This window comes from Bison bison, unplaced genomic scaffold, assembly GCF_000754665.1.
Source record: "Bison bison bison isolate TAMUID 2011002044 unplaced genomic scaffold, Bison_UMD1.0 scf7180017864518, whole genome shotgun sequence".
In the NCBI taxonomy this organism is placed as follows: Eukaryota; Metazoa; Chordata; class Mammalia; order Artiodactyla; family Bovidae; genus Bison; species Bison bison.
This window is the reverse complement of record NW_011495071.1, coordinates 13,975,911-13,987,456: the sequence shown is the minus strand read 5'-3', so window position 1 is coordinate 13,987,456 and position 11,546 is coordinate 13,975,911. Positions and strand designations below refer to the sequence as shown.

At 35.3% G+C, this 11,546-nt stretch overlaps 1 protein-coding gene across 1 annotated transcript in view; it reads left to right on the top strand.

Annotated features, from left to right (window-relative positions):
* The window catches only part of NUCB2 (nucleobindin 2), a 40,871-nt gene that overhangs the window by 28,894 nt on the left and 431 nt on the right, over positions 1-11,546 (top strand). Inside the window, exons 6-13 of the mRNA XM_010830529.1 lie at positions 492-595; positions 1,821-2,006; positions 2,304-2,394; positions 2,981-3,039; positions 3,137-3,229; positions 4,374-4,463; positions 10,802-10,972; positions 11,245-11,327. Coding sequence (XP_010828831.1) covers positions 492-595; positions 1,821-2,006; positions 2,304-2,394; positions 2,981-3,039; positions 3,137-3,229; positions 4,374-4,463; positions 10,802-10,972; positions 11,245-11,319 — 869 coding nt within the window. The 3' untranslated portion in view covers positions 11,320-11,327. The remainder of the gene's footprint in view (positions 1-491; positions 596-1,820; positions 2,007-2,303; positions 2,395-2,980; positions 3,040-3,136; positions 3,230-4,373; positions 4,464-10,801; positions 10,973-11,244; positions 11,328-11,546) is intronic.

Here is an 11,546-nt window from a genome sequence, read left to right as displayed (position 1 = left end):
TGAAAAGGAAATGGCAACCCACTCCAGTGTTCTTGCCTGGAGAATCCCAGGGACGGTGGAGCCTGGTGGGCTGCCATCTATGGGGTCGCACAGAGTTGGACACCACTGAAGCGACTTAGCAGCAGCAGCATGGCTGATTCATGTTGAGGTTTGACAGAAAACAACAAAATTCTATAAAGCAATTATCCTTCAATAAAAAATAAATTAAAAAGAAGAAAAAAGATTTTACTGGAAGTTACACTGATAGTCAACTAGTCTTTCTTGAAATAACATTAAAATGCACACATTAAATTGTATTCCATTCCAGATTCAGGGGTATTATCTTTGCCTAGAATAACAATGTATGCAATATTCTTAAAAAAATAATTAATCTTTAATCTAAAATGTCAAATTTTCTTATAAAATATGAATTTTTATTCTTATGTATCATTTATATTAATGATTCTAGCTTCTAGTAGCTTATTGTTTACAGTTTTCGCATTTTCTTTCAGATACAGGTATGGACCACCATGCTCTTCTAAAACAATTTGATCATCTAAACCACCTGAATCCTGACAAGTTTGAATCTACAGATTTAGATATGCTAATCAAAGCGGTGAGAATAATTGTCAAAATGTATTGTTTCTATTGTACCTTTGAGATTTTGTAATTTGACAAATTCCATGAAATGGTAGTATAACTTTTGTACACTGTCTAGAATATCTTTAAGGGGAGATAGTATAACCCTTATTAGTACAGATAATAATGTGGACATACAGATACGTAATCCCTTGCCAACAATTCCAAAATCCAAAATACTATAAAAATGGACACCTGGCTTGAATTCTAATAAGGCTGTTTATAGTTTTTTTCCTAGCTTACTTAATATGAGTACTCATAGATTTTGATAAGGAAGTACTAATCTATTTATACTCTTCATTAGTGTTACGTAATATTGCATATATGCCATATCTTTTCTAAAATCTTGAAGATATTGAAATATATCTGGCCTCAGGAATTTTAGATAGCAGTTCGTAGACCTCCTGTGTTATACTGTATGGAGTTAGCAGACTAGATGTTCTAGTCTGGGTATTCTTACATTTAGTTAAGTTGTTAGAAACCATTCTAGTTCTCTATATGATACCGATTTGATACAGTCTCTTCTTTCTTCTTTTTAAAGTAAATTTATATATTACTTGCTTATGTGGAACTTTCTAAGGTTGAAACTAGCTTTGAACTTTTAGCTTCTTTGAATGCCTACACCTCTGATAGTGTTGATTGGTTTAGTTGCTGAGTCATGTCCAACTCCTTTTTGAGCCCATGGACTGTAGCCCTCCAGGCTCCTCTGTCCTTGGGATTTCCCAGGCAAGAATACTGGAATGGGTTGATGTTTTCTTCTCTAGGGGATCTTCCCGACCCAGAGCATGAACCTGCGTCTCCTACACTGGCAGATGGATTCTTTATCACTGAGCCTCCTGGGAAGCCCATCTCTAACAATAATAATGACTGAATTAGAAGGGTAGAATTTAAAACAAAAGTTGAGTATGTAGACTCTGATGCTGGGAGGGATAGGGGGCAGGAGGAGAAGGGGACGACAGAGGATGAGATGGCTGGATGGCATCACTGACTCAATGGACGTGAGTCTGGGTGAACTCCGGGAGTTGGTGATGGACAGGGAGGCCTGGCGTGCTGCAATTCATGGGGTCGCAAAGAGTCAGACACGACTGAGCGACTGAACTGAACTGAATACTACCTTCTGTTAGAGAGTATGCTATATGGAAGAAGCTTTTATTCATATTTGTAAGCACATCTTCTTATTTAATTTAAATATTGCTTTAAAGGCTACAAGTGATCTGGAACACTATGATAAAGCTCGGCATGAAGAATTTAAAAAATATGAAATGATGAAGGAACATGAAAGGAGAGAATATTTAAAAACACTGAGTGAAGAAAAGAGAAAAGAAGAAGAATCTAAATTTGCAGAAATGAAGAAAAAACATGAAAATCATCCTAAAGTTAATCATCCAGTAAGGACTGTGACTTTACCTATGGCTGATTCATGTTGATGTATGGCAGAAACCAACACAATATTGTAAAGCAATTATCCTTCAATTAAAAATAAATGAATTAATTAAAACAAAACAAAATATATATAAAATCATAATTAAATGAAGATACTTCTTTGTGCCAGATAGTAGAATTTTATCATGTTATTAGTTCTTAAAATCTTGAGTTAATTTTTTATAGTTTTTCAATTTTGCATTTGAGTCTCTATATATGGATTACAGTTTGTCTTATGTGTTTTTTTAAAAATTGATTCACAGGGAAGCAAAGATCAACTTAAAGAAGTGTGGGAAGAGGCTGATGGATTGGATCCTAATGACTTCGACCCCAAGACATTTTTCAAATTACATGGTAACAGAGTTGATACAAATATTAATATTTATATCTTCTGTTTGAAAAATAATAGATGCTTTAGTCTTAATTGATTTCTGCTAAACTTTTCTAATTGAGTCCTATTGGTAGTAAATCTTTAGAGTTTTTCTCAAGGGTAGTATAATAGTCTTTATTACTGGTCTGTAGTATAAAATATTTTAGTTCAGTAGCTGTCTTTATACTTGCTTTTATTTTTAATCATTATATGACTTCCTGCAAGTTTCTCTGTAAAGTGAAGGTATTTCTGTGACTAGCTAGGTTGCATCTCACAGACATTAGGCTGTAATACTAAAATATAGTCTTAAAGCACATTGCTTTATATTTTGGGAAAAATTGGTTAACATGTATTTTTCTCAATGACTATGGTGAATTATGAGTAAGTAGTGAATTGTTATCAGTTGGACTGATTGGAGGCTTCATAAAAAGAAAGAAACCTTTTTCTGTAGCATGTTGTTGCTTTATGTAAGTAATATTTTTGCAAACCACTTGTAATTAGTTGTACTTTAATTATCTATTTTCTAAGGCATTAAAACCAGTTTTTGCATTTGTAACTTTTAAACTTTAGATGTCAATAGTGATGGCTTCCTAGATGAACAAGAATTAGAAGCCCTATTTACTAAAGAGGTAAATGAGTTCATTAAGTATTCAGTGGCTTTGCTCTCTCTTTTTTCCTTTTATTATCTTCCTTTCTTTTATGTTGGTTTTAAAATTTTCTTTTTAGTTGGAGAAAGTATATGACCCCAAAAATGAAGAGGATGATATGGTAGAAATGGAGGAAGAAAGGCTTAGAATGAGGGAACATGTAATGAATGAGGTATGTTTGAAATGTTTACCTGTTACTTCTGTGGATGATTCAAGTTCTTGCAATAAATCTTATTGTTAAATGGAAAACAAATATACAGAATAGATATATAATTGTATTTTGCATTTTTGATTTATAAGTCAGTATATTCCCTTAGTGTAAATAAAATTATTTTGTAACTACTTTAAAGTGTTTTAAAAGATTAAGATGCTCTGCATATAAAAGAATGCTATAAAACATTCTTTAGAAGTAAAAAATTAATTTTTGCTAAGAAATTAAAAACTCAATGCCTTAATGGTTTATAACAATAAATATTTATTTCTTGTTCATGTTATTAAGCTAAAAACTCTGAAAGAGCTATCATAGACAGGATAACTTAAGCCCATGGTTTTGTTTTTGTCTGTACTGCACAGCTTGTGTGATTAGCTTGTGGGATCTTAGTTCCCTGACCATGGCTTGAACCCAGACCCTTGGCAGTGAAAGTGTGGAGTCCTAACTGCTAGACCACCAGGGAATTCCCCAAGCCCACTGCTTTGCTTCAGTGCTTTTCACCTGATATTTGAGCTATTCATGGTAAACTGGGATTTCTGTTGAGTGCTGGCATCTTACATAACGAATGAATTTATTTGGCCATCATAGAGTTCAATTTTGTAACTGAATTTGCCATAGTTTATAAGAGCCACTGAAAAGGATTTGGAAAGGTTGTCAACTTCATCTTTGATTTAGTTAGTTGTTTGTTTTTAGGAAAAAAATGCTGTGAGCATTTAACTTAAACTCCTTTATTCTTGCCTAAAAAAGTCCTCTTTCTGGAAAGAGGACTAAGTGCCCAAGCACTTAGCTTCAAAAGGAATTATAAATGGTGTAGGGAGGAAGGAAAATAATATTAGTCTAACCAGCCATATCAGCAGACTCAAACTTGGTGATCTTTGGGGATTTCAGGTATTTTCAAATTTGAATTATATAGAAGAGAAAGTTATCTATTTTCTGATTCTAGTATGATATTGAGTGTTCTGTTTTTTTTCCCTCAGTTTCTATGGATGTTAGGCTAATGCTAATTGCTGTATGTTTATGTAGCAGCATCTATTAGAAGAATTTCTAGTGTCTAAATAATGAGAAAGAGTTATTTTATTTTCCATATACATTTTCCTTTAATCAGGTTGATACTAACAAAGACCGATTGGTGACGCTAGATGAATTTTTAAAGGCTACAGAAAAAAAGGAATTTTTAGAGCCGGATAGCTGGGAGGTAAGAGAACCTACTTGAAATGGGATGTATGGTTCAAGAAATTTATTTCAGTTTATTCCCTTTTAACTTTTATTTGCCATTATGTTTGCATGGATAGTTATACCATCTTGGCTTTTCACATAAAATGTCACTATAAAATAATGAACTCGATTTCTTGAAAAGCTGTGGCAGCTGATCTCTACTAATAATCACATTGCATGTAATTAGAAGTCTTTTTAAAATTGTACTTACATGTAAAATAATGTTCATTCTTGAAAATTAAAAATATGGATACATTCAAAGAGTGAATTGGAAGTTACATGTAATTGTACCATCCAGAAGTAGACACAAATTATGCATTGTGTTATGCAAGTTTGGAAATCCTTTGTGTATTTAGTATTATGCATATATATAGCATACAGTGTATAAATAGTGTCTGTCCCATTTTTCGTTTACATATATGTATAAATTCATATCTATATATGTTTTAAATGGCTTTATACTATATAAATGACTTTGTGAAATTCTGTTTTGTAAAATTTAGTGATATTTCATGACAAATTTCCAAAGCCATGTCTCAAAATCATGATTTAAAAAATGACCATTAGTATGCAGTTGTGTGATAGCATAATTTTTATAGCCATTCTTCCAGGTTTTAGACTTTTTTTTTTTTTGCTGTGATAAATAACATTGTGATAACTATCCATTTGTTCATGTATTTTGGGGCATCTGTGATGATTTCCCTAAGATTAATTCCTAGGAATAGAACTTTTCTCAAGTTTTATGAGCAGGTTTTAGTTTCTAAACATAGCTGCCAAATTGCTCCCCACCAAAGGCATTTGAATTTATATCACAGTTTACTGTGTATGAGTGCAGACACGTCTTGAAAAGAATGGTCGAGAGGCACCAACCAAAGTAGACTGGAAGGAGAGCATTGTCTTTTCCTATATAAAATACAATTACCTTTTTAGTTAGTTTGAAATAAGGTGACCAACTGTCCTGGTTTACCTTGGATTGAGGAGTTTCCCAGGATGTGTAACTTTTCAGCGTTTTAACCTGGATGGTCTTGGACAAATTGGGACAGTTGGCCATCTTAGTTTGAAACTAAAAAAATCAGCTTCTTTTTTGGTTTTAAGTTTTTGTCTAACATTTGAACTATTTCTGGACATGGGTGAAGAAGAAGAATGTTCAGATTATTTGAACATGAATTCCCTTGAACTGGATCAATAGATAATTACATATCTTTTTCACGTTGACTTAATTTCAGATTTACAAAAAAAGCTGCAAGAATAAACAAGGAATTCCTGAACACCTTTTTGTTTTGAGAGTTCCGCATGATGCTGCTTTAACCTTAAATACTTGAGGGTGTTTTTTCTGCAAAGATTTATCTTATATAATCACAGTAAGATTATCAATGCTACACACAATACTATTCTCTCATCTCTAGATTTTGTTGAGATATTTGTCAATTTTCCCTGTATTGTCCTTCACCAAGGGAAATCCAAGATCATGCATTGGATTTAGTTGCACTGTCTTTCTAGTGAATCTGAAAGTTTCTGAGTCTTTGTATCTCACAGCATTGATATTTCTAAAAAGTTGTTCAGTCACCCAGTTGGGTCCGACTTTGTGACCCCATGGACTGCAGCACGCCAGGCCTCTGTGTCCCTCACCATCTCCCGAAGTTTGCCCAAGTTCATGTCCATTGCATTGGTGATGCCATCCAGCCATCTCATCCTCCAATACCCTCTTCTCCTTCTGCCCTCAATCTTTCCAAGCATCAGGGACTTTCCCAATGAATCAGTTGTTCCCACCAGATGACCAAAATACTGGAGTTTCAGCTTCAGCATCAGTCCTGCCAACGAGTATTCAGGGTTGATTTCTCTTAAGATTGACTGGTTTGATCTCCTTGCTGTCCAAGGGATTCTCCTTCAGCACCACAGTTCAAAGGTACCAATTCTTTGGCACTCTGCCTTTTTTACAGTCCAGCTGTCACAGCCGTATGTGACCACTGGGAAGACCATAGCCTTACTATACAGACCTTTGTCGGAGGAGTAATGTCTCTCCTTTTCAACACACTATCTAGGTTTGTTATAACTTTTCTGCCAAGAAGCAAATGTCTTCGATTTCATGGTTGCATTCACTATCCGCAGTGACTTTAGAGCCCAAGAAGAGGAAATCTGTCACTACCTCCCTCTTTTTCTCCCTCTATTTGCATGAAGTGAAGTGAAGTGAAGTTGCTCAGTCGTGTCTGACTCTTTGCGACCCATGGACACCAGGCTCCTCTGTCTGTGGGATTTGCTAGGCAAGAGTACTGGAGTGGGTTGCCTTTTCCTTCTCCAGGGAACTTCCCGACCCAGGGATCGAACCCAGGTCTCCTGCATTGTAGACAGATGCTTTACCTTCTGAGCCACCAGGGAAGTCATGAAGTAACTGATATTTCTAAAAAGTACAGACCAGTTATTATGTGGAATGATCCTCAGTTTGAATTTGTCTGCTGTTTCTTTATGATTCCTACTTTTGGTAGGAATATCACTGATGTTAAATGCATCATGTCAAGAAGCATATGCTGCTGATTATTTCCATAACTGGCTAGGTTAACTTTGATTATTTGGTTAAGGTGGTGTCATCCAGGTTTTCTGAATATAAAATTACTATTTTACCTTTGGTAATATGAAAAGTAACTTGTCTAATCCAGTGCCAGAATCCTTAAAAAAGAATCATTCAACATCATATCAAAAGTATTGGTAAGCATTGTTTTAATAACTTTGGAGGTACTTAACTGTTTTCTGAGTGTTAGACATTTAGGTTATTTCCAGTCTTTTATTGTTACTTAAAAAGACAGTGCTGCTATTAACACATTTTTATATAAAGTTTTTCTGTGTTCAGGATTATTTTATAAAATAGATTCTCAATGTAGTATTACCAGGACCAAGGGAATATTTGTAAGGTTTTTGATGGGAATAATATTTACTTATTTCTTCAATCATAGGATTTACAAAGAGTTTCAGACTTGCTAATCAATATCTCTGAAAAACCAGACTTTAATATTTGTTTACATTTTTTGTCATTGTTTTAGCCTAAGTGCATATAGTCTAAATACTGTGATCACAAGTTTCTTGGATTAGTTGGTTTTTTCCCCTCCCCCTTCTGTGAAGTATTTTGTTCACTTAAAAATATTATTTATTTGTTTCTATTTGTATTCAATATGGAGAAGTTTTCTGTCTTTATGAATTTTATTTATTTATTGAGCATGTGAAACACTGACATATTACCAGCAATCACATCTGTGCAAAAAAGATTTATTCAAAGAAGTATGATTTTCTTTCTCACATTTTCTTTGTCCTTACCACCCAGTTCTCTATTTATTCTGTAGGTAACCAATCTCATTCAGTTCAGTTCAGTTGTTCATCCTGTCTAATTCTTTGCAACCCCATGGACTGTAGCATGCCAGGCTTCCCTGTTCATCACCAACCCCTGGAGCTTGCTCAAACTCATGTCCATTGAGTTGGTAATGCCATCCAATGATCTCATCCCCTGTGGTCCCCTTCACCTCGTGCCTTCAATCTTTCCCAGCATCAGGGTCTTTCTTTTCAAATGAGTCAGATCTTCGCATCAGGTGGCCAAAGTATTGGAGTTTCAGCTTCAACATCAGTCCTTCCAAAGAATATTCAGGACTGATTTCCTTTAGGATTGACTGGTTTGGGGTCATTGCAGTCCAAGGGACTCTAAGGAGTCTTCTCCAACACCACAGTTCAAAAGCATCAGTTCTTCAGCTCTCAGCTTTCTTTATAGTCCAACTCCATACACAACTACTAGAAAAACCATAGCCTTGACGAGACAGACCTTTGCTGGCAAAGTAATGTCTCTGCTTTTGAATATGCTATCTAGGTTGGTCATAACTTTCCTCCCAAGGAGTAAGTGTCCTTTAATTTCATGGCTGCAGTCACCATCTGTAGTGATTTTGGAGCCCCCCAAAAATAAAGTTAGCCACTGTTTCCACTGTTTCCCCATCTATTTGTCATGAAGTGATGGTACTGGATGCCATGATCTTAGTTTTCTGAATGTTGAGCTTTAAGCCAACTTTTTCACTCTCTTCTTTCACTTTCATCAAGAGGCTTTTAAGTTCCTCTTCACTTTCTGCCATAAGGGTGGTGTCATCTGCATATCTGAGGTTATTGATATTTCTCCAGGCAATCTTGATTCCAGCTTGTGCTTCATTCAGCCTGGCATTTCGCATAATGTACTCTGCATATAAGTTAAATAAGCAGGGTGACAATATACAGCCTTGACGTAATCCTTTTCCAATTTGAAACCCTGTTGGAATCTGTTGTTCCATGTCCCAGTTCTAACTGTTGCTTCTTGACCTGCATACAGATTTCTCAGGAGGCAGGTAATGGTCTGGTATTCCCATCTCTTTCAGAATTTTCCACAGTTTATTGTGATCCACACAGTCAAAGGCTTTAGCATGATCAATAAAGCAGAAATAGATGTTTTTCTGGAACTCTTGCTTTTTTGATAATCCAACTGATGTGGGCAATTTGATCTCTGGTTCCTCTGCCTTTTCTAAATACAGCCTGAACATCTTTAAGTTCATAGTTCACATACTGTTGAAGCCTCACTTGGAGAATTTTGAGCATTACTTTGCTAGCCTGTGAGATGAGTGCAATTGTGTGATAATTTGAACATTCTTTGGCATTGCTATTGGAATGAAAACTGACCTTTTCCAGTCCTGTGGCTACTACTGAGTTTTCCAAATTTGCTGACATATTGAGTGTGGTTCTTTAACAGCATCCTCTTTTAGGATTTAAAATAGCTCAATAGGAATTCCATCACCTCCACTAGCTTTGTTTGTAGTGATGCTTCTTAAGGCCCACTTGACTTCGCATTTCAGGATGTGATCTAGGTGTGATCACACCATCGTGTTTATCTGGGTTATGAAGATCTTTTTTGTATAGTTTTTTGTGTATTGTTGCCACCTAGTCTTAATATCTTCTCCTTATGTTAGGTCCATACCATTTCTGTCCTTTATTGTGCCCATCTTTGCATGACGTGTTCCCTTGGCATCTCTAATTTTCTTGAAGAGATCTCTAGTCTTTCCCATTCTATTGTTTTCATCTATTTCTTACCTCTCCTTGCTATTCTTTGGAACTCTGCATTCAAATGGGTATATCTTTCCTTTTCTCCTTTGGCTTTAAGTTCTCTTCTTTTCTCAGCTATTTGTAAGGCCTCCTCAGACAACCATTTTGCCTTTTTACATTTCTTTTTTTGGAGATGGTCATGATCCCTGTCTCCTGTACAGTGTCACAAACCTCTGTCCATAGTTTTTCAGGCAATCTAATCCCTTGAATCTATTTATCACTTCCACTGTATAATCGTAAGGGATTTGATTTAGGTCATACCTGAATGGTCTAGTGGTTTCCCCTACTTTCTTCAATTTAAGTCTGAATTTTGCAATAAGGAATCATGGTCTGAGCCACAGTCAGATCCTGGTCTTGTTTTTACTGACTGTACAGAGCTTCTCCATCTTTGGCTTTGAGGAATATAATCAATCTGATTTTGGTATTGATCATCTGGTAATGTCCATGTGTAGAGTCTTCTCTTGTGTTGTTGGAAGAGGGTGTTTGCTTTGACCAGTGCGTTCTCTTGGCAAAACTCTGTTAGCCTTTGCCCTGCTTCATTTTGTACTCCAAGGCTAAATATTCCTATTACTCCAGGTATCTCTTGACTTCCTACTTTTGCATTCCAGTCTCCTGTGATGAGAAGGACATCTTTTCTAGGTGTTAGTTGTAGAAGGTCTTGTAGGTCTTCATAGAACCGTTCAACTTCAGCTTCTTCAGCATTACTGGTTGGGGCATAGACTTGGATTACTGTGATATTGAATGGTTTGCCTTGGAAATGAACAGAGATCATTCTGTTGTTTTTGAGATTGCACCCAAGTACTGCATTTCAAACTCTTTTGTTGACTATGAGGGTATTCCATTTCTTCTAAGGGATTCTTGCCCACAGTAGTAGATATAATGGTCATCTGAATTAAATTTGTCCATTCCAGTCCATTTAGGTTCACTGATTCCTAAAATGTCGATGTTTTCTTTTGCCATGTCCTGTTTGACCACTTCCAATTTACCTTGATTCATGGACCAATAACCAGTCTCAGTAGTTTCTGGATTTTTCCTTCCTGTCATACTTTTTGCCCGGATAAATATAAGTATGTATTTTCTTTTTCCCCTTCTTTCTTACCCCAAAGATATAATACTATAGATATTCTTTTGTACTTTGTTAATCACAGAATTTGAAAGCTGAATCAGAGCTTTTTGTTTTATTTCTAAGGTTATTCTTTTCTCATTTTTTTTGTCTTTTAGACATTGGACCATCAACAGTTCTTCACAGAGGAAGAACTGAAGGAATATGAAAATCTTATCTCTGTACAAGAAAGTAAACTTAAGAAAAAGGCAGATGAGCTTCAGAAACAAAAAGAAGACCTACAACGTCAGCATGACCAACTTGAGGCTCAGAAGCTGGAATACCATCAGGTGGTATTCTGTAAAATGCTTGTGGCATTGAAAAGGATTCTAGGGTCTTTGCTACATGCCTCTGTTTTGGTACTATAATATTTCAATTAGATGTTATATTTAAATTTTAGTATTTTTTAAATGGCATTGTTGACTGCCCTAAATTTTAGAATATGAATATCTCATTTTGGAAAACAATTTTTAATTAGTTTGTTGTGCTTTGGCAAAGGTCATCCATAGCAGAGAAAATCAAATAATACTTACTTTTAAGACATTCTTTTTTCATTCACTAGGTTGTACAGCAGATGGAACAAAAAAAATTACAACAGATTTCCCCATCAGCACCTGGTGGAGAATCAAAGATCTAGCCACGTAGGTAATTTTGTTTGTTTGAGAAAATTTTTAAAAATGGAATAAATAGAAATTTACTTTTGTTACAAATACAATTTCAAATCATTAATATCTGTGCTACTTTCTCTTTATGTGTAGAAATAGAGCAATTTGTATTATAGAAAAATGAAAAGGCCTCTAAAATCTTTATATATTAGTACATTTCAAAAGCTATGTAATTTGATAGCCATATACATGGTGAAAT